Here is a 23,546-nt window from a genome sequence, read left to right as displayed (position 1 = left end):
TGTGTAGCCTCACACTTAGCCACGTACAAGAGATGCTCCAAAATTAATGCCTCCTATTTTATTATGTTGGCCCACAATGTCAGAGGTGGATGTTGGTGGTGTCTTTTTCATCAGGCATTTCTCTTTTTTGTTTAAACAGAGATTTCTGAAGAGCTGTATGTCATTAAAGTAAACCTAGTGATTTTCTATGACTCACCAAAAGTACTTATACTGTTTATTTTTATTAGCCGGATCAGCAAATCTCTTAGACAACTAGAGAATGTATGAGATAATTTTAGGTAAGGACATTCTACTGCCCTGTTTGCCATTAGATTTTTCTGCAGCACCAAAAATTAAATCACACTCAGCCCTGAAGCTACATCATCCCATCCGACATAATAGCTCCTAAACTCTAGCTATTTCTGTATTACAGTGAGATCAGAGCTGCACAGAAGTCACACCAGGGCTTCAAACAAGGTTGGAGTGTGCTGAGAATACCCTAGTCTGCTCTCTGTAAATGAAGGAAATATCTTATACTTTCAGATACACATTATTTTTGATTCACTTAATCCATCCATAGCCCCCTATGTATTTCAGGATGCTAAGAGATTCCTCAAATGCCTGAGTCAGTTGCGACCCTAAATCATGGGATTTAATACTTACAAGGCCTTTGTGTTTCAGTATTTGCTTTCACATCAGAGGAGTTAGGATCTGATATCACTTTGCATACATGAGATCATGCAAAGATGTTCTCCAGCTGCAGAATCTTTGCCAATACAAACACAAAAATGTTTGAATACTGCAGTCAACACTGAATAATCTGAAATTCTTATAATGTAATGTCCCCTTAACTACTGACCACACTCTACAGAGTAATGTCTTATTCCTGGCTCTTGTACCACAAGAATGTGAAATGTTAAGTTTAAATGAGTTACTTTAGGAAGAGAACTCCCCCTGTGCTAGATCCACAGAGAGAGTTGGTAGATGGCTAGACAAACCTTTCTTCTGACACTACCTGCACCATTTTTTCTACTTTTCCATAAACAATATACCAAGCCTTTTGTGATCGGCTGCACTGAGCAGTTTCTCAGCAGCTCCCAGCACTGAATATGAGGTATTCATGTATGACAACTGCTTGGTCAAACTTCGCCATCACAGTTGCCTGGTGAAAGTTTTGTGCTGCTCTCCTTTTGTTTTCCCCTGAACAAGTGAATTTTTTTAAGGGCTGAGTGGAGCTGACCTGAGGCTGCTCCTCTCATTTTCAGAATGCCTGAGGACATGTGAAGCAGGGCTTGACCAGGGGGGGAAAGTAGCAAAAAACAGGTTTTGTGTCCTGTAATCAAAGGTTGAAGGTTAGACCAGTCCCACATTCACCCTGAATGACCTTTGGGAACGAGAGTTACTCATTACATAGAGCCATCTTGCTACAGTATTTTCATCTTTCAAGTTATCCTTCCACAGATTTCAAATGTGCCTACTCAACACTGCTCAAGTGGCCTAAAGAGTTCAGTATAAATGAGAATGTGTCTCTATGTGTCCAGAGGGAAATCTCTGGAGACACCGTTCATCACAACAGTTTTTTGTGCTATGGTATATGCAGTCTGTTGGAAACTTCACAATCTCCTCAGAGTTTAACGGGAACTCTAAGCTGGTCTCTTTTGCAGCAAACCACACAAAGCTGTGTGGTTCCAGAGAATGGAAAAACATTGCTATAGGCTTGTACTAACTGTTGACATTAACACAACTCTGACATAGGACCTACAGTTACAGACATGGCAATGGAAAATGTTTCCGGCTGTGGTCACTCCAGAAAATGTCAGTAATGAAACCCTTCCTCTTTCTGGTTTATGCTGCTCCCACATCATCACCACCATAGACAGGTGGGATCTCACCATCATGAAACCTAGTGTCACAACTTTGGCAACCTGACTAAGAAGCAGAAGGAATGTGGACATTTTATCGGACCCTGTTTAACATCTGAAGCATGGTGCAAAGTGTGAAAGTGTTATTTTTACTTAAGACTAAATACTTGTCTTGACTAAGTATGTTGAGAAATCCTGGTAGAACTGAACCATCAGTGTAGGTGTGATTGCTTAAATTAGGTAGGATCCTGAAGTGGCTGCCTCCCGATGGCCAGGCTGCAGTGCTACAAAAAAGAAAGTACAAGACAGAAGAATCTTTGAACAGCCCAGCTACCAGCAATGGCATTGCTTCACTTTTAGGAGTTTTCTGTCCTGCAATATCCATGAGGCTGTTTCTGTGCAACAACACCCAGAGAGTGTAGAGAACAAGGAGACCTCCCAGGGCTCTCTGGACTCATGAAGGATCAGAAGCAGCAGCACCAGAAGGATCAGCAGAGGCTCCAGGACTTGTGCAAATAGTATCTATAGGAGCATCTACATCCATGATGCTCTTCCTCTCCCTGTTTTTGATCACAAGTTGAAAAGTCTTGGAAATACAGCTGAAAACTCCCAGAAATAAAGGTTCAGAAACCTCAGAAACAAAGGAAGTTGGACATAAACCAAGGAGCTGCAGGTGGACATGCACTCACACTTTATGTCTCTGCCTGTACTTCAAATAAAGGAGATGGAAGATTACACAGAAGTAGTCCCTACCCTTAGTTAGTCTATCAAGACGAACAAAAGTTGTGTTTTGTGGTGTGAGGAATTAGGATTGTATCCCTGGGGTTCAGAGAGGAGTTAATTCTTCTGAGGACAAGTCAGAAAGTGATAAATCAAGCATCAATGCCCTAGACCAAAGGAAAGTGCCACATCACAAAAGCCTGAAAGAAAAGCTAATGGCGGTCTAAAACTAATTCTGAAAATATTAGGAAAATACTAATAATTATTATGGCTGGCCCAGGTAGACAGTTGTTGAGGTTTTATTCCCAAATCACTGAAAATTGCCTTCACTTAGCCCCTGAGCTTTGTTGTGAGAACTGAGAGCTAGAATCAAGGCTGTGGAATCCGGTCGGGAAAAGCTCCCAAAAGCCTTGTCCTACTGAGCTGGGCAACTTCCTGCAAGACGCGAAAGGGACAAGCCCCAGTGCTTCCAGTGAATATCAAAGAACAAGCAGAAGAAAGAAAACTCTCTCCATCCAGCTGAAAAAAAAAAGAATTCCCGCCGCTGGGATAATGATGCCGCCCTGCGAGAGCCCCAACACCGCCGGCCCCACCAATCCCCGCGCAGCGCGGTTGGCCGCGGGGCGGTGAGAGCCCTCCCGGCGGGGCGGGCAGACTCCGGCCGCCGTCCCGCCCGTTGCCGTGGGCGGCTCCCCTCCCGCCGGCCCCCCGCAGGGCGCGGGCTTTAAATGCGGGGCGGTGAGGCGGCTGTGGCGTTTCTCGGTACTCCGGCACCCGCTGCCATGGTTGAGGCTTTCTGCGCGACGTGGAAGCTGGCGGACAGCCACAACTTTGACGAATACATGAAGGCGCTGGGTAGGTGCGACCGGGAGATCCGGAACCGGGAGTATGCACCACAGTGAAATACAAAATGAATCAGAATGCCCCGAGTCCGATAGCGAGAAGTACTGGGGAGAACAAGAGCCCCCTTCTCCTTGCCGGCGGAGGCCGGGTGGCTGCGCGGGGTGCTCGGTGTCGGGATGGCTGCAAGCGGCCCCGGGTCACAGGAGAGCGTGGGATGAGGGCAGCTCTGCTTGCAGTTACGCGGCAGACAAACAGAGATAAGCGTTGTGCAGGGGCATCACCCGGGCGGCCCCGGCCCCGCGGCGCTGCTCGGGCTCCGCGCGGGGTGATCCAGCGCCGCACCCACGTGGAGGGATGGGTGTGCGGGGATGGAAGCGAAACGGGAAGCAGCATCCAGCATTTGCGGTGTCCCGAAGCTGTAGAGTGGGGGAAGAATTGTCTGCGCCCATGTGTGCGGCCGGAAGGGTGTAAAACAAACAAACAAAAACAAACAAACAAAAACCAAAAAGCGGGTGATGATTTCTGCTTTTCCCTGGCGGTGTAGGAGTGGGGTTTGCGATGCGGCAGGTGGGGAACGTGACTAAGCCCACAGTGATCATCAGCAGCGAGGGGGACAAAGTCGTGATCAGGACTCAGAGCACTTTCAAAAACACAGAAATCAGCTTTAAACTCGGCGAGGAATTTGATGAAACCACCCCCGACGACAGGAACTGCAAAGTAAGTGACCTCTCGGGCAGAGGATCCCTTGTTTTCTCCCCCTTCCCCACCGTCCAGTGGTATCCTCGTACAGTGGGGTCGAAGGGAAAATGTAACTGTTGCTGAGGTTGTAGTTCTGTGAAGGACGGGGGAAAAAAAAAAACAGGATTGCATTGTACTTGGTGACGTGTGCTGGGTCTTCTTTTGAATCAGCATATTGTATCATCAGCCCCATTTCTCCTGTCCAGTGCTGAAGAGTTCTTTTTTTTTTTTCCATTTTTCTTTTCTTTTGACACAAAGACCATTTGGTGTAACCCTTGCCAATTGAGATGAAGGAATGCTTCTCCATCTGTCTTTGGGGACTTAACGTGAATGTTATTCCAAAGCACATCTGAAATGATGGTTCCTCAGAGACTGGAACTCTAAAGAAACAACTTGTTTTCATTTTCTATGCAAACACAAATTGTATGGATCCCATCCTTAAGGTGATGGGATCCATAAGGGTGATCCATGTACTCTGCTTTACCTGTCTAGGACCTCTTTATTGTTGTAGGTCCTCATGTATCTGTTGAGGAGAATTCCATTGAGATGTGCATGCTTAACTTGTGAGTCGAATCTCAAATACCCCATGTAAATGAGTGTTTGTATTCTTTGGTATCTCACAGTCAGTTGTGACCCTGGATGGAGACAAGCTAGTTCATGTACAGAAATGGGATGGCAAAGAGACAAACTTTGTAAGAGAAATAAAGGATGGCAGAATGGTAATGGTGAGTACAAAAGTCACTGAGCATTCACGTACACCACCAACGCTCTTCCTTCATGTTTACCTCAAGCTTGTGAATTTCACAGGTATCTGTTACACAGAACATAAACCCAGGGGAAGGCTAGTGGAGACTTCTCAGGTCATTACTTTTCGTTTGGCATCTTGCTGGAAAATTGCTGATGCTTCTGTGGCTCCAGGCAGGCCAGCTTGTGGGTGCTCCAAGTGCATCCTTTCTTTCTGGAGTTCATGGAAATGCCCAAACGAATATGTATTGCAAATCACATTTTTAATACATACTTTTATCTATAACATAATTTCTGGTGAGTTGTGAAATATATTCAGTTCTAGTTTACTACATAGATAACGGTCTGTTTTAGATTTCTTTAATAGCTTGTTCCATATATGCACATGTAAATAATAGAGAATTGTGTAGAACAAGTATTTCCCTAGGAAAATAAAACTTCATTACTACAGGAGGTAATAGCTTTTTATATTTCATTCAAAAGGACTTATTCTCCATTTCTTGTTAAAAACAATTAAAATAGCACTTGTACAAAAAAGTAATTTTGGTTTCAATTTGTTTTCTTGCTGAATTTTCAGGAGTATGGGGTGAATAAGTGGTGTAAATTACTCGAATGTCCAGGCTGATTTTTCATGGCTATTTTTGGCATAGGGATGTATCTTTCAGGAAAAAAACAAACAAAAAGCCAACTTCTTCAACCACAGTAATGTATGCAAATTGGCTGTTGGATGAAAACAGTTTGCTTTGTTTTCTGAATACTTCAGAGATCACTCATGTGGATGGAGAGTTCCAAACAACAAAAACTTTAATGCTTATGGCCAGTGCAACACAATGTGACAGTGATTCAAGGAAAACTATGTGCTTTGTTTTTTGGGAACATCTACATGCATATGCAGGAAGGCATTTCCTTCAGAATTTGAGTGCAGTTAGATGCAGCATTCCACTTAGTGAAATAATCAAACTTGCATTCTGCAGTCAGTGCTGTACACAATTGCAGAAACCAGAATACTTGGTAGTTTTAGCCACATAAGTGCATAGGGTACATTTATCTTAGTATGAGATTCTTCATAAGTATATGCTTATGTAGAATAGCATAGAACATGAAAATAGAGGAGTTAGCTTTAAAATTCTATGTTTTGCAAGTAGATCAGCTTTGGCAAAATAAGTATTAAATCTGTTTTAAACCAATGCTGTATTTGAGAAATTGCATTCACAAAATTAGGAAGTCATTTCTGTCCTTACTTTGGTTGTATTGCAAAAGTGTATTATGAGATTTTCTTAGGTTTGAAAGCAAGGAGAAAGCTGGATTATTACTACTTCTCTGAGATTTTTCTTGTTACTTACTTAAAATATCAGTAATCTTGGCCAACTTGCTTGTTATGTCGTGTAGCTTATAGAAAAATCTTGTTCTTGTGTGGACTTCTCATTGTATTAGCCATTACAGAAAATGGCTGAGCATCTAACACCTCTCTTTTCCTTGCAGACTCTTACCTTTGGTGATGTGGTGGCTGTTCGCCACTATGAGAAAGCATAGAGTTCACCTTACCAGATGTTACGTCTAATGGATGGATTAATGTACTGTCCATAATTGAAAGTAGCTTAAATGTACATTTCTGACATGAAAGGTTAATAAAGACTTTTTTGGGGGGGAGGGGGGAGTTTTTTTTTTTTTTAAGAAACTTTTTGCCATCAAATTGGCAAGCTTTTGCTGTATATTGCAACAAGTCGAAGTTTGCATAAAAACTCTGAAACATTTGCTTTTTTTTTTTTAACAGTAAATGAAAGATATTTGAGTTGCTTTGGAATGGAGATTCAACAAATTAAAAGATTTTTTAAACTTGTGCTCTTTTCTGTATTTCTTGGGCTAATAGTCCAGTGTTTTAGAGGGAGCTGTTCTATGACTTCCTTTTTTTCTCAGTTGAACAGCAGAAAAGCATGGTATAGAATACTGGGGCAGTATGGTATATGTGGAAAATGAAAAAGTGCCTTCATACCACTTAAGTGGCTTTTTTGCTTAAGAAATCTGTAGCCTTAGTCTTTACATAAGTAGGCAAATAGGTGAGGGGCTCAACCCAGTTTCAGCTAGTCTCTTGGAGCTTGTGATCTGCGGCAGGCTGAGGTCAGCACATTAGATAACCTTTGATACCGTTTTGGTTTTAATAGTTAAGAGAAGTTTGTTTTGTTTTAGCAAAACAAAACACGGCATATATATATAAAAGATTGAAGTGCATCAGAGTACAGAGAATCAAGTATTTCATAAGATGAGAGGAAAGGACCAATATGAGAGGGTGGGACTAGGGGAACCCCAAGTACAGAGCTTGCCTTTCATCATTCTCCATAGAGCTGGGAGAAAACCTTTTGGGCTTCTCCCTGTGCTGTAGTTTTACTGCTAATATGTACTGGGTGTAATAATAATGTGCACTCAGAACAAAAAGAGAAATTAAAACTTTATCCTGTATAATATTCCCTAAGCATGGTGGAAAAATACCCTACTCTTTAGCTTATTAAGAACACTGAGATGGATTGCTGGCATTACAGAGGTGCATAGATGGAAGATCCCATGTTTTCTAGTGTGCTGACCCATGACCTATTTTGATATGTTGGTACTATACCCCCTCACCCAGCCTCAAGGAGCACTCAGCTACTTGGGGCTGTGCAGGCAGAGGGAGGTGCAGGATTGGGCCCAGTCTCCCAGGCCTAATCCTGCAACTGTGCTTCTTTTGATTTGCCACGCAGTGTCATGAGAAGTTTACTCCTGCACCCCTATATAGCATTCTTCCCTGAAGGCTATGGTAACCATGATAGTTACCTCAGTCACACGGTAACAGCTTGGATGTGGCTGTGGCACCCAGCCAAAGAGAATGCAAGGTTTAACATGTAACCTTTGCTTTTTCAGAAAAGGAAAAACATCAGGGTGTTTATCTCTTATGGAGAGCAGCATAAATATATAAGACTGAGTCCTCGACTACAGGCCATAAGTACATTTTAGATGGTAGATTTTGCTAGCTTTTAAATAGTACTGCTAGGAGATGTCTTGTTTCATCAGAGAAGTGAAAACTTGTTTCATTGACATGGGGAGCTTCATTCTCTGTGTTTTGGGCTGCTTCAGGTTCTACAGTACACTTACTTGAGCGGCGCCTTCTGCCCTTGGGTGTTTTTTTGCCCAATTACATCTCAGTCTCTGTGCCTAATGCTATTCCCATCGGTCTGCCTGTGCTGCTGCCTCCCAGCCCACATGCATTCACTGTGTGACTGCATTCCTGTAGCCCTTGAAGGAAAGCAGGAGCAGCCTTTGTCACAGGGAGTACAGGCTGAGGTCCGCCCCAGTGGCGTTCATGTTCATGGTGATGAAACCATGAAGTAAAAACCCAGGGTTTTTGTCATTTTTAGAAAAGGAACACAAGGAGAGATTGTTAAAACTTGCTTTATATGTTGTTAAAACTTGGTTTGAACCCTGAATGGTGAATATTTTACGTTGCTGTCACTTAAAAAAAAAAAAAAAAAGGCTTTTCCCTATGTTCTATATGTAATATATGAAACCATCATTACTGACAAAGTATTTTGCTGTTCTAAAGAGGAACAGCGTTAATGCCAAAGTAAATACGGGTAAGAGGAGTGCTGGTTGGGATGTGCCTGCAGCGCTGTGGGAGAGGAAAGACCACGGGAACGCCGAACGAGGGGCCTGCAGCCCTGCCAGCCCTGCCTTTGCCAACACCGGAAAGCAGAGGCGAGCAGAAAGCACTCGCAGTGGGGGATGCTGAGGGGCAGCTGGGGATTCTTGACAGCTATTCTGATTTGCTAGCAAAACTGACACTGAGCCATTCACGGGAGGCTGTTCCTAAACAGATCTTTAACCGTGAAGCAACAGAGACTCAGCAGCAACAGGGACAGCTTGCAGTACACCTCAGCATTTTCCTTTATAAAAACTGTACACCTTTAATACTGAATCCTCAACATTCTTGGAAGTATGTTAAGCAATCAGAAGCAATTTAACGTGTATACTAAAAGAAACCTTCCTTCCAAAAAGATGCTGCAGACATGTTTTAAACTCCTGTATGACTCCCGAGCGCCGCCTGCACAGAGGGACGAGGCCTTCCCTAGGGCTGCAGGCACTGTGGGCACGCAGCACCTCGGCCATCAAGGTGTTTCGATTGACCAGAGCCATCGGGGTGAGGCCAGGCCGTGCTCCAGGAGCAGCGCTTGCTGGCAACACGGACAGGCCGGATGCCCCATTTGGGAATAAAGGAGACAGCCCTGGACGTCACGGCGACCTCCCGGTACCGAGCAGGCAGCCCGGGCTTAGGCGCTGCTCGCACCGGGGCGGAGCGCGGCGGCTGTGGCTTCCGGCGGTCTCAGCCAGGTTGCGAAAGGCTAAGGCTCGCCTGAGCCGTCCCGGGCTCACCCCTTTCCTCCTCTAGGGCGCTCCCAGCACTGCCGACATGGAGCCGCCGGGGGGACGCGCCGCCCGCCTGGCCCTCGGCCTGGCGCTGCTCTGCTCTGCACTGCGAGCTGCCGCGGCGGCGCCGGCCGGCCCGGTGCCCCGCTCTGCTGTGGGTGAGTCCTCCTGCAAGGCAGCGGCCGAACCGGGCGGCAGAGGGCAGCGGGTGTGGGGTAGCCCTGTCCCTGCTGACGGGTACCCGGCCCGGCCGCAGCGCGGGGCTGCTGCTTGTAGGACGAGGGCCGGCCCTCACCTCCTGCCCCGTCCAAAGCCGAGCGCCGTGTTGTGCCTCCTTTCTTGGTTTTACCCAAATATAGCCAGCTGCGCTTCTACATCCAACCAGCTGCAATATCGAGTCAGTTTTAAATAAGTAATTGCGGTGCTGTTCAGGTTACGGGAGGGTTAAATGGGGGCCTTTATGTAGTTAACCGGGGTACCTGGTACTCCAGGCAGCGGCGGGTAGGTGAGGTGAGCCCTGCCCTGCCTGCGGTGTGTGCACTGCAAACACTGGCTGTGTGTCTGTGCTGTCAGCCGGCAAACACGCTCTGATCGGCCTGGCTCCAGCACGGTGGCAGACACAGGTGAGTGCTTTGCAATTGGTTCCACGGGACTTTCAGTTCCTGTGGCCCACAGACATCACAAACCAACGCAGAGCCACGTTCACGTGTTTCTGTGTCTCTCGTGGTGTTGTAGATCTCAGAGGTTGCTGCTGGGCTTTGCTTCCTGAAATAAAACTCCACAGGGTTAGCTCATGTGCTGCCTGCTCTGTCACTGACTAAGAATGTGACCCTGGGAAAATCAATTGGTGGCTGTCCCAGTTTCACAGCAAGTACCCCAGATACACGTTCCTTTTCCAAATGCTTTGAAACTGACAGAAAGAAAGTATTCGTATATTTCACAGACTGTAAAGGCTGGCAGTTTCACATAAGCATAGTTCATCATATTCAACACATTCCCATACATCTTAGTGTTTGTTGTTTGTTTGGTTTTTTTCCTCCACTTGTGGTGCTAAGCAGCAGTGGCTGAGAATGTGTCAGCCTGGATGGTACTGAGTAGGTAAGGCTTCCTGATGAGGAGCCAGGTCAGGCTGCTGGGGAGAAGTGCTTAGAAATCCTTGCACACGTGCTGTTTTTTGCCTTTTTTTTTTTTTTTTTTTTTTTTTTTTTTAGTAAACCATTATACTTTATAGTAACTTCAAGCCAGGCAAGAGCTAGGAAAATAATTAAGATTGCAACTCCCTCACTTTTCAGTTGGTGGAATTCAGAAGTCCCTCTATCACCTCTTCTACTCTCTATTGCTTCCTCAATTCTTGAGTTTCCATATTGCTAGAAGTGAAAAGCTTCATATACCAGCCCATACTAACCTCCATTTTTTTTTCTGCTGAATTGCTTAAACCTATGCCTCCGCTTCTGTTTATATTTTTTTTCTAAGCAATTATATGAAGGACTCGTGCCAGGAATGCACCTCTCACACACACTTATCAGACAGGAAAATTAGCAGTTTGTTTTAAATTCATTCTCCAAAACTTCGAGGAGGAATGGCAGTAGAAAAACTGGAGCAAACTTTGAGTTACCCATGTGTATCCAGTTCACATCTGCAAGTTGTAATCATAAAGCCACAAAACTGCTACTTTTTTTAAAGCAAAAGGCTTGCATTTTTCAGAAATCAATGTCAGCGATTCCTGGTCAGTTTTAGATTCAGCTAATAAGTACTTTTATTTTATTTTATTTTTTCCAGGCTATGTAAGGAATGGTATTCTTGAAAGCCTGTTGGAAATAATGCATTTTCTTTTTGATTTTTGAAAACAGGGCAGTTTTGGCATATATCTGATCTGCACTTAGATCCAACTTACCACATCACTCCTGATCACACCAAAGTTTGTTCTTCTTCCAAAGGAGCCAATGCCTCTAACCCAGGCCCTTTTGGAGACTTTTTATGTGATTCTCCATATGAACTTATTTTGTCAGCATTTACATTCATGAAGGATTCAAAACAGCAGGCGTCATTCATGATTTGGACAGGGTAAGTGTTCGTCACTCTACGGAGCAGTACTTCACAAATTTATATTCGCGCCAACACATCTCATTTTAGTATCTGAAAAATACTACTTTCTAGAGTCTGTTTTCTTGTCTGAATGGCTAGTAAGTGAATGATTGAGTGAGTATTATAAGGCCTCAGGAGCAGGTCTTGATCTCTGTAATCACTTGAAGATATTGTTTGTTGTGATGTTTACAGCATGACTATTAGGACAAATTAATAGAAGTGGTGAAAGAAGGGTGGGAAGTGACAAAAACTAAAGTATAAAGGAAGATCAGAGGAATAAGTGACTGGAATGAATTGTCATGGAAGGCAGTGGATTTTCTAAGTCTTAAGGGCATTAAATATGAAGTAGAATCTCTTTTTTTTTTATTTAGAAGATGCCCTTTGTTGGATTCTGTGAGAGGTAACTAGAGTCAATGGTATTACAGCTTACAACTTCTGATCTTAAATTCTTTGTTCATAAAATCTTCTCTTTTTTTCAGAGATAGCCCTCCTCATGTTCCAGTGGAAGAACTCTCCACAAAGTTGGTCATTAATATCATTGGCAATATGAGTTCTACAATTCATAGTTTCTTTCCAGATCTTCAGGTTTTTCCAGCCTTGGGAAATCATGATTACTGGCCACAGGTAGAGCAAATGAGAAACCTGTTTATTTACTATGCTGAATTTGTTCATAGTTCTTCAGAGGGCAGGTTTAAAAAAACAGCAGTGGAATATGTGTAACTATTATTCTGGAAACAGTATCTTGCAGTTCTCCAATTGACATTTAAAATTATCAGTAATTCCAATCAAGAATGTAAAGTACATGTGTGTTAAGTGTGTTAAGTTACCCAAACAAATGTTGGTGTCAGGTAAAATCTGTATGTTGCCTGAGGTGATGGAAATTTGGTGCTAATCATTCTTCATGGCTTAGAACAACCAGGTCTTATCAGTGTGTTAATACACGCTCATTTGTCCTTGCTATGTAAGTCAGGCAAGTGGGTACCGTAACAACCTGACAGAGATAGATCCTCAGTGCATATGGCAGCATGTGGTAAGATTCAAGGCATACTGAAATGCCTACTGGAAATCTATCGATGTACATCACTGGCTTATTTTTTTTAATCAGAGACTGTTGGAAGAATTTTTGCAATGTACCCGTAGTTTTGACACTATTATTAAAATGTCTTTTTTTTTTTCTTATTCAACCGTTAGAAATATTCCCATTGACAATTTACTGGATATGTGGGCCACTGCAGCTGAGAACAGTGCTTCTTTGCTTTCAGTGTTGTATGGATATTGTTCTTGGCACAGCTCAAAAATAAACAGTTGCTTCATTTGTCCTAGTGCAAGTTGATCTGGCCACGCTCAGGACTGAGAAACAAATTCAGTCATTGGATCTGAGAGCATCAGAAGGGACGTTGAGCAGTTCAACTAAAATAATTTGATAAAGACATTTATTCCAGCCTTCCCTGCTCTTCATTAGGCCTATAATGGAATGTTTGCTACAGTAAATGATTTTGGTATACTAGTATCATTGTCCGGAGTTAGTGGCTCCCAAATCTGGGAGTAATAGAAGTGCTTGGAGAAGGGAATGGGCAGTATGAGAAGGAAAATAAGAGCTAATCATGTAGCATAGCTTGGAGCTGTAGGTACCCAGGTTAAGACAGGACTTCAGTCTTTTGTGTTCCAATGCTTTTAGTATAGCTTGACCTTGTAATGTGTGCTCACAGGAGATCAGGTTGGTTCACCAGAGACTACAGGTAAAACATTTTACCTCCTTAAATGAAGTTTAATTAATGGAATTGGTTGTATTCATTTGTCTGCTTATTTATTTATTTATTAATGTGTTAGCAGAGAGTTGTTGTCCCTCAGCATTCTCCTTTGGTATAGAGGGAAAAAGCTGTATACTGTAACCCTTCAGGCAAAGAATGAAGTAAATCCACATGGCAGACCTTGACTTTGAGTCTAGTGACTTTTTTCACAGATGAGAGCTTGTTTATGAAATTGAGTTTGAAACTGGAAAAAAGATTGTCAGCAGGGGCAACTGGATAGCAAATAGCATTTTGAAACGGGCAGCTCTTTGGGAAAACTGTTGTAGTTTTCTCTTTGCTAAAACACGTGAGTATTTCTCTGTTGCTTTGTTTGAAATGTCACACTTTTCTAATGTGCAGAACTGGCATACTGTTTTGTCACTGCTGGAGAAAGACTGTGGGTTTAGAAAATCCCCACTATGAGGTTGTTGGATTTTTTTTTTTTTTTACTGTTGAAGATGTTTCTGCTTTTCTTGTGGACGTACGTGGCAAGATGTGCCAAAGACTGATGTGGTGCAAACCACATGCCGTAGGCTGTTCCAGGGTGTCTTTGAAGGCTGTTTGCTTACTGTGCACCAGAGAATTTTATTGCTTTCTGTTATGTTCTGACCTATCCATCATAACAATTTCATGATCTTGGCTGATTTTTCTTGCAGAACCTATTAGAAATACTAGTCAGGTTAATCAAGCACTGAAATACCTTTCAAGTTGTGTATTCTGACCTTCATCTTTCTGCATAGGCTTACTTTGTTTCACATTCATGCCCTTGCTTACAAGTGTCCTAACTGCAGCTTGATCTGAGTATTCACAGAACACTGGTTTGCCTTTTAGAGCCTGAGACCAAACCACTTTCAGTCCATAATGTGGCCTGTTATCTAAAATCAGACTTTGCTATGTCTGTTAGTGACTTAACTCTGGCTGAACTGGTGTGGCGCAAGGCTTTCTTAGTAACTAATATCTGTGCACTGCAAGCAACAAATGTCTGAACAGACTCCTGATTGCACTACTTCTAGACTGAGACTTATTGCCTAAGCCTCCAATAAAGTATGTTTAGTTTCAAAGATCTTAGGTCAAATTTTAAGCTTAAGAAAACATATACTGTTCCTATTTTTTTGACCCCTGATTTTTTTCTTCTAGCACTAAGGATCCAAGCAGCTGTCTTAAGAAAGGCAAGGATAAGCTGGAATCATCCTTTTGGGCTCAGATATGAGCATGGCAGTACTGTAGGCTGCAGTAATTGGGCATTACTTGGCTTAGACTGAAAAGTGCTAGAGTCCTTGTTAGAGCTGGTGGGAGAAAAGAGTAAAAAAACTTATATTTAAAATGCTTTGTCATCAGAACTCTATGATGTCATAGTTATATTGGCAAATTTCATCAAAATATTTCTTAGCAGCTTAGTGGAATTTTGGGGAGCTATTATAAGCCCCAAGTTGCATGAAAAAAACACCTTCTATATAATAAACTTGAGTTCAAGGTTCTCCTCCATGAGACTGCGTTCTCAAAAGGCAAATGAACTGTGAATCTTCTGTTTATAGTTTTGCAGAATGTATGATTTTCCACTTAGGTGTGCTCCTAAGGCTTGAAATATTTCTGGCATTAGTTTGTCAGTGCTTTAACATTCAAGAAATGTAGACCATGCTATCAGTTCTGACTAAGTTCAGATAGTTCAGATGTTTGTTCCTGATCAACATTACTGGATGGAGAGAAGTTATTTCTTTCTTTCTTAAGTTCTTCCTGGTGATGACTGGTTACACTTATGTATTTTGAGAAAAGTCAGGTGGGATGTTGGTTTTGTTTTTATACATATAGCTGAATGACAGCACTTAGGCAGGTTCTACTGTCTCACAGGATCAGCTTCCTGTAACCACCAGTGAAGTTTACAATGCTGTAGCAGATTTCTGGAAGCCTTGGCTAACTGATGAAGCCATCAGTACCTTCAGAAAAGGTAAAGCATATCAGTAATATATTGTAGGGCTAAGGCTCAGAGAACTAATAATCCTACAGATTTGCTGCCTTTGCTCAGGTAAGTCACACAGGATGAAGCAGTTCAATTGACTGTCCATAATGCTTCTTCTGGAAGAAGTTATTTATCTTTTTGTATGTCATAGTTTATCTTCAGCGTACATTTGTTCTCCTCTGATGCAATAATTACTACTGCTTTTTGTAACAAGTGCAGTTTTATTGGCTTTGCACCAATACTTGTGAAGCTACTTTCAGGATTTCATAATAAAAATAGGTTTTTATGGATGGACAAGAAAAGTTAAATTTGGGTTTACAGAAATTGAAGAAATGCTGTCTCTGTTTTGATACTACATGTGTTTCAGAGTAAGTTTGTAACTGTGTATTTCTTAAATTTGTAACAGCACATAGTCTTTCTTACATTGTTAATTACATTGTGTTTGTATTCAGCTTCCTAAACTGGGAAACTATTTATATCCTAATTGTGATTTCCATTTAGCAAAGGACTGAAAAATTCAACTCAATTTCCAACCCAGAAATCATGGATTTGGAATTTTAATTTGTGTTTTGTGTCCTCTGGGTCAGAATGGAATTAAGAACTCTAATAGGAAAATAAAACTCAACAAGGCATAAAGTATAGTGTTACAGCTGTACTGTCATAGCTTCTTTGGAGTCTGGTGAACTACGAAATTGCACCCATTGATGTTCTGTATGCCATGGAGGATTTTAGGAGCTTGGACTCCTAGAAAAATATGATGTTTACTCTTAATTATATTCCAGTCTAAAGTTAATAGCCTTTCAAAGTACAAGGCTACTCAAACAGTTCTTCCAAGAGGAACAAGGAACCTATGCGCTTGCTGTATTTTAGGAAATGTGTACTTTTAGCAACTACTGCATCTCTGTCTATGAAAGAAATGTTTCAGCACCCTTTTGCATGTGAACTGGATAAATGCATACAAAAGCTCAAACACAAAGCAATTACAGGAAAAAAAAATCATCAAATATTCAGTGTCAACTTCTACTAAAATGTTGGTGAAAACAGATTCTTCAGATGTTCTGATGGGGTTCACAGTTTGGCTAAATGTGACATATTCAATGTTATTAGAATGAAGAAAGCTAGATTTTTTTTTTTTTTCAGTGGTTTGGAGCCTTTTTTTTTTTTTTTCTTCAGATGATGTTGATCTTATTTTCACAGGTGGCTTTTACACACAACTGTTTGAATCGAATGTGAGCTCTGAACCGCTCAGGATAATCAGTTTGAACACAAATTTGTATTACAGCCCAAACCACGTGACTGTGAATATCACAGACCCAGCCAACCAGTTGGCCTGGCTGGAGGGAATACTAGAAGCCTCTTCACAAAAGAAGGAAAAGGTAGGGGCCATGAACAGAACCCACTGGCATGGTTTGCTTAAACTTTGACAATTAAAAAAAAAAAAAAAGACAGTGAAAATATAAACATGCTTCTAAAATAATATTAATGTTACCAAAGAGATTGCAAAAACTGAAGTTTCATTTGAATGTATTACTAGTTATTCCTTGAATATTCATATTCTGTACATACTGCAATAATCAACAAAATAATTGAATACCCTTTCTGAAATTATACAGTAAAATACCTTTTCTTACCTGCTATGTACAATACTGTAGAAACCAGAATGAAAATATTTTCACTTTTTCTTCTGAGTCTTTTTATTCATAGCCTTTAGTTTTAAAATGTGCATTCTTGGTCTGAGACAAAAATTAGTACACTTCTTTTACATCTTTATGTAAAAATGTAAAAAAAAAAAGATTCTATCAACCACAGAACTTATTCAAGCTGTAGCAATTGCTACAATCTGAGCATTAATAATTAACTGCCTTATAATACTCAGTTCTTAAAGTGAGGTTATAAATTGTTGGCTCATTTTAATTGACTGATGTGGGGATTGGATCATTAGCTGACCAGGAAAGGCGTTTAATTTGAAACATGTTTACAGACCTTGTCTTCTTTTTACTAACAAGGAAAATAGTCATTTTTTAAACATTATAATACAAAAGAGAGAGTCCCCTTCCTTGTGCAGTAGGAATCCATTTTCAGTCCAAGACAGGGATTTTAACTAGCTCTTATATTCTGGTGAATGTCCGACCATGCAGGCTCTATAATATTCTAACATAAAATTTTCTTATTATCCCCTTGAAATGTCAAGTCATAACTCTTGCTGTAGTAACTTATTTTCTTTCGTTTGACGTAACTAATGTCTTTGTGCATAGACTTATCAGAACACTTTTTTTCAAGGATTCACTGAATTCATGAAGAAAAAAATACTTTTCTCATTACAAATTTAAACTTTCTTATGGTTTGTATTTTGTCTAACAAAACTGTTGGAATTTCCAGCTTTCAGAATGCCATGTCAGAGATAACAGTGACTAACACAGTTCTATAATAATGATAAGTTACAGCTAAAAATGTGAGTTTTGAGGGAAGATGCTAATTGTGCTTTCTTTATCTAATTCCTTAGGTATATGTAATAGGACATGTACCAATAGGATACTTGCCATTTGCAAGGAATACTACAGCTATCAGAGAATATTACAATGAGAGACTGGTAAAAATTTTTCGCAAATATAGTAGTGTTATTGCTGGGCAATTTTTTGGACACACACATAGAGACAGTATCATGGTCCTCCTGGATGAAGAAGGTAGTGATGTTTGTTGAATCCTTCATCTTTTTCTTTTTGATTAAAAGCAAATTAATATTTTCTTGCATAGTGTTATCAGTCAGACTCTGCTATAAATGGAAATTGGGAAATTCTGCTATTTTTCTACAAGAATTCAAGTCTCACACACTTCCAATTTTTTTCCAAAGGGAACCTTGCAAGACAGACTTTATTTTATTTTATTTTTTTGCTGAAGTCAGAAGAGACTCTACAAGCTTCCTATTTTTTTAATGAATGCTTATGCCTAGACAAGAATTTCTAGTCTTAGCTCTCTACTTTCTCAGTGACAGGGGCAAATTGTACTAGCTAGTTGCTATTGTGTAATGTGTCAAAGAGAATGTTCTCAGGCCAACTAGACATGCTCTGTGTTCTTGTGTTTCCTGCATCATTACGGTGCCTCTCTGCTGAGTTCCCTGCTGCTTTGAAGTTAATTAAGATAAGGGTAAGCAGGAGGCAGGGGGAAAAAGTCTCTGCTTGTTGCATCTCTTAGATCAGCTAATTTCCCTTCATGAAAAGCACCCAGGTTTGAAAATTTTGCTTATTGCTTTGAAATCCCTTGATTTAATCATGGGTATGTATGTACTCTTACATCTTTAACTGAATCTCTCTAACAAGTAGCTAATGAAATAAATATTTGTGTATATACCATAGTGAGAGGTCCACTGCTTTGGTTTATGTAAAATACTCAAATATGAAGTGGCTTTTTATCTTTTTGCTTCATATGAACTCCTAAAAGTAATGCCCAAAATAATGACTGGGATCGTAGAATCATTAAGGTTAGAAAAGACCTCTATGATCATGAATCCAACCGTCCATATACAGAGAGGTTTACTCTACAGTACTCTACTCTTACAGGTTTACTCAAAGAGATCTAGACAGCTGCCAAGATATGTTGTATTCGAGTTTACCTTTTGCATGCAATTATCGTGGAATTAATGCCAAGTAAAAGGAATCCAATCCAAGTGAAAGAAACGGCCTTTGATATGTTTAAATGGTTTTCAAGGCAAACATATATCCACATATTTTTGGACCTTGTCCTTATTTTGCATGAAATCAACACCTGTACTGCAAATTTCACTCAAGAAATACAGAACTTATAAAAATTTTCATATGCAAGTAGCAACTTCCAGATTTTTTTAAATAATCTTCCATTTTTTGACAGAATTCAAACAGTGAACTTTAATGTAGATAAATGCGGCTCGTATTTATTCGTACTGTTTTAGGCTCTCTTTTATTGATGTCATTTTTCTTTTAGACAAAATTTCAGAAAATTTGAAGTTCATATCGTACTGATTGATGTAGCCAACATCAATGTGCTGAGATACAGAGTTCAGTTCTATCTCTTCTAGAAGTATCTGCTGATTTTCTAGCTTACAAAGCTTCTGGCCTTGTGATTTCACTGCTGTATTGTCAGAGAAAGAAATAGTTAAAGTTTTTTTTGTTTGTTTTGTTTAGGTTTTTCTTCCACAGGGAACCTCAAAATATCCTTGCCATATATTCTATTTATTGAAACCTTTGTGTGTCCTCATGTTTCAGTTGCTCTGAAGTGTTCGTATCCTAGGTTCTGGGCTGGTCTAGCTGTGTGAAGATATCATTTTATGATATCTTAATATTTCTAATAACATTATAACTACATGTAAAGGACAACATGGAGACTCAAAGTTGAGAATATTTCTTCAGTAGAAATATACAAAATAAAGAGACCTTAACTGTAGGCAAGACTATTTAGCACTTAGGTAGTTGAATTGGTGGGAAGCCTCCAGTATAGATAAATTGAACTGATATGCAGTGTAATGTGGGCTGTGGTAATTTACCCTTTTTTTTTTTTTTTTTAGTCTACTCAGTGGAAGTACAGAAGTAGTTCACAGTGATGCAGCTAATCCAGGGTTAAAAATAATAATAATAAAAAAAAAGAATTGTGATGTACCTAAGTCAGTCATTATAGTTCTTGCTGTACTGGTTTTCCCCAAAAACATTATTTAAAAAATAAATGACTGAAGGGTAACTGTTTCCTCAACTTTCCTTTTCCTGCAGAAAAGCCAGTCAATTCCTTGTTTGTGGCACCTGCTGTGACCCCAGTGAAGAATGTATGGCAAATGGAATCCAATAACCCAGGTGTCAGATTGTATCAATATGATCCCCTTAATTATAGCTTGCTGGTAAGTAAGGGTTGTAAAACACGCTTAAGACTTTTGAAATACTTAAGTATACCGTCATTAAAAATTACAGCAGGATGTCAGCCTTTGTAGTATTATGGTAATCGGTGGAACTTAGGTGCTTACCATTGTTTTTCTTCCTGGGAAAAGAAAATGAAATCTGAAAGGCAGTTTCATCAGCCTGTCTCTGTCTGCAAGACTACCCAGTACTTCCTGTTCTCTATGAATGTTTTACAATATGGAAGCAAAAATGATCACAAATTTCTGAGCAGAATCCTCAAACTGTTTACAAGGAGCAGGAGCTCTGCAATAGTGAAAAAAAGTTCACCTAAATCCTGGGCTTGTTTACATACCAATCTTTGCTGGATACTGCCTGAGCTCTGGGAAGCAGTCCATGAAATGCTTCTGAAGGTTGTGGAACTGCAGATGAAGAAAATTACACTTTTAGCCGTGTGATGCCTTTTGTAATTATGTAGCTTTCTAAATAATGTTTATGCTTTTAATAGGAAATTGTAAAGAAATTAAGAAAGAGACAAATTACAATACTTCTATGGTCTTATTTGATTTGAAGTTCTGGGTTTCCCCTTGTTGCCCCAGTCTCAAACCAGACACAGGCAAAGTGGCTTTTGGTTTACAATTTGGTCAGGAAAGACTTCTAACAGTGCCACTGTTTCCTTTTGTGTTCCTTTTTTCTTCTCCCCATCCCCCCACGATTACCACACTGCAAGTACCAGTTTTGGGTGTAAGCCCAGCTCTTGGGGTGGGACGTGACCTTCTATTCAGTTGTGAATAATAAGGAGTGACAGCTTCCTAATCAATATATCACTCTAGAGACTTAATGAAGCAGGGAAGAAAGCAATACAGCCATGCCTATTTTTTCTTCTTTTTTTTAACTGTAGGATCTTTGGCAGTTTTACTTGGACCTCAGAGATGCTAACAAGAAAAATGAATCGAACTGGAAGTTAGAATACATCTTGACTAAAGCTTATGGCATTGAAGATTTGAAGCCAGAAAGTTTATATGAAATGGCCAAGCAGTTGTCTGTGCCACATAGCACACTGTTTGAGCAGTATTACAATAACTTCATTGTGAGTTATAACAAAACCATTGTCTGTGAAGAGGGGTGCAAGACCTGCCAAATATGTGCAATCCAATATCTGGATTATTCCTCATACACAGATTGTATCAACCGGGAGGAAGCATGGAGGAAGCATGGAGATGAAGTCTCCAATACAATTTATGCTAATGTTAACCAGAGGCTTTGATTTAAGGAACCCGCTCATTCTCTCACTCAAGCTCTGACGCACTGACAGGGAACCTGTGGGACTTCTCTGAGTTTCAGGGGAGTAATAAATCTCCCTAGATCTTTCTTCTTGTAATCATGTTTTTCTTCTATATCTAAATGAAAGTTTATTGACCATGTAACAGTGGGCAGATATTTGGCTGTTGTTTCAAGTGTCTTGTGCCTCCTGTAAGAGGCATCAGAATATGCGGGAAGAGAAGTTACTCAGTTCTTTCGAAATCCAAGCATATTATTCAGGTTCATACATGTAGGCTTTTGAGCCATTTCAGGCTTGACATTTATATAGGGGCAGATTTCAGTCATCTGCAGATATTTTCAGGGCAAAATTTGCAAAACCTGTGTTTGCTGAGGCTGGAGTGCAGTTACCTTGTTGATATGATGCCAGTATTAGGCATCTTCCTGTCCCTGTGCCAAGTTTCCTTTTCTCTCTTAAGTCGTTAAATCCAGCTCTGTTTAGAGGCATGTTCTGATGACAGCATCAATGTGACTGAATGGATCACAAAACTCCAAACTGAAAATGCTTAGTGAAATTTCAGAATAAATGTCCAGCACCAAGTGCCTCTTTCTTATAACAGGGCTGTGTATATTAGTACTGCTCTCAAGCAGTCAACTGGTATAAGATTTTGCAGCACACTGCAAATTAGTTTTAAATTGATCAACAACAATCATTAGACAAAGCATGTGTGTAATATGTGCAGTACATGTAAACACATGCTTGTTGTGGTATTTTTTGGGTTTCTCAGGTTTCTTTTTTCAAATAGCACTCTAATTCTTAATGTGAAGCTGATCATATGTATCAGTTTACAAGTACACGGGCTATTTATTGTGACTGTGCAAGATGATAATATTAGAGACAATTTTTGTATAGTATGTAACCAAGAACAGTGAGTTAACAGGAATTTTCTGCAGACTGTGGTGTGAGGAAGTACAGAAAAATTTCAGTGGTAAAAAGTGCTGATTCCCTCTGTGTTGGATATGTTTCTTGGTTGAGTTTCTCACGATTCTGTTCATTAAAAAATGGTTCTGTTACCAGCGTCACTTCTCCAAGGTCAATCAAAGTTATGGGTGGATAGCATGCAGACATTAATAGGACACCTGAGGTTGCTCCAGTTTGTCAGATGGGTTTTGTTCAATTCAGTTTTGTACTTTGGATAACTGTCTCTTTCACTGTTCTGGGTATTTTGCTTTGTTTCGATTTTTCTGACTTCTGTTTAAACTTAATACTACAAAAAAAACAAACAAACAAACAAACAAAAAAAAACAAACCAAAAAAAACCACAAAAAAAACCCCCCAACAAACTACAAGCCATCCTGGAAACGTGCAATAAAAATTACCTAGTTATATCCTTCTTCTGTTGCTGAATCTTCGGGAAAAACAGAGCAGATTAGTTAGTAGCTACAGAGCTCTTGGATGCTGTTGATGATCTGTTTGGATTCTTGCTTCCTAGATTTTTTTTTTTTTTTTGTTACTATTTAGTGAGCATGAACAAATAAATGTCTACAGATGTCTAAATACCAAACTATGATTGAGATTTTCTTTTTAAAGACATACAATCTGAATTTATCAGAACTTTAGCTGAAGCTTTAGGTGGAGCCAAGAGTTGGATGGCATCAGCCAAAGAAGTTTTTGTTTCAGCCAGGGGGATATATCCCTCAAAGAGTTGCATTTAGCCAGGGTATGTCCGCCAAGATGCACCCTGTTAGGCAGGCTGGCATTCTCTGCTACTCCTATATATAGAACTACAAAGTGCAAACTGAACTGGCTGGGAAGGATCCAGGAATAGTTCGACGGCATCAGCTTATAAATTGGACATAAAATAAAACGAACTAAGAGCTGCTAAGAATTTTACACTGAAAAAAATCCTAGGATAGATCACATAAACTTAAAAGTCACATGTAAGTAAGATGAAATAGAAGGTGATATTTTTTATTTCAGGTTCATACTATATTCCTCTATGAATCTAAAAATATTTTAGAAGTAAGCTATCCTTTCCTGACAGCAGATTTTTTTAGTGGAATCACAACAATTAAGCACCAAAAAGGAATGATGTGATAAAGCTTCTGACTCCCACAGACAACATTTCACGTGATATTTCATATTTCAAATGATATTTTGTGGTCCCATCTTCAATGAAAGATTCGGACGAATGTTTTCAAGGCCTCCTAGGACAGAAAGACAAATTACACCACCTAGTGGAGTAGGCAGCTTTGCATATATCTATCTATACAGTTCGCGATGTATTGAAACGGGGAGTAATTTCTCAAATATTCT

At 40.3% G+C, this 23,546-nt stretch overlaps 2 protein-coding genes across 3 annotated transcripts; both read left to right on the top strand.

Annotated features, from left to right (window-relative positions):
• Positions 1 to 3,312: 3,312 nt before the first annotated feature.
• FABP7 (fatty acid binding protein 7) lies at positions 3,313 to 6,726 on the top strand. The gene is made up of 4 exons (NM_205308.3): positions 3,313 to 3,416; positions 3,949 to 4,121; positions 4,766 to 4,867; positions 6,369 to 6,726. Exons 1-4 carry the CDS (start codon positions 3,344 to 3,346, stop codon positions 6,417 to 6,419), a joined length of 399 nt encoding a protein of 132 aa, NP_990639.1. The 5' UTR covers positions 3,313 to 3,343; the 3' UTR covers positions 6,420 to 6,726.
• A 2,559-nt stretch (positions 6,727 to 9,285) lies between these two features.
• SMPDL3A (sphingomyelin phosphodiesterase acid like 3A) lies at positions 9,286 to 22,794 on the top strand. Of its 2 annotated transcripts, none has more exons than XM_046939269.1 (8): positions 9,286 to 9,439; positions 11,219 to 11,345; positions 11,846 to 11,990; positions 15,005 to 15,101; positions 16,311 to 16,489; positions 17,617 to 17,797; positions 19,850 to 19,974; positions 20,871 to 22,794. In XM_046939269.1, exons 1-8 carry the CDS (start codon positions 9,325 to 9,327, stop codon positions 21,234 to 21,236), a joined length of 1,335 nt encoding a protein of 444 aa, XP_046795225.1. In that variant the 5' UTR covers positions 9,286 to 9,324; the 3' UTR covers positions 21,237 to 22,794. The 2 variants fall into 2 exon arrangements, with proteins under 2 accessions (XP_046795225.1, XP_001235757.3); XM_001235756.7 differs by having other exon boundaries at positions 11,132 to 11,345.
• The last annotated feature ends 752 nt before the right edge of the window (positions 22,795 to 23,546 follow it).

This window comes from Gallus gallus, chromosome 3 (assembly GCF_016699485.2).
Source record: "Gallus gallus isolate bGalGal1 chromosome 3, bGalGal1.mat.broiler.GRCg7b, whole genome shotgun sequence".
Lineage (NCBI taxonomy): Eukaryota > Metazoa > Chordata > Aves > Galliformes > Phasianidae > Gallus > Gallus gallus.
The sequence above is the reverse complement of the archived record's forward strand: the minus strand, read 5'-3'. Positions and strand labels throughout refer to the sequence as shown.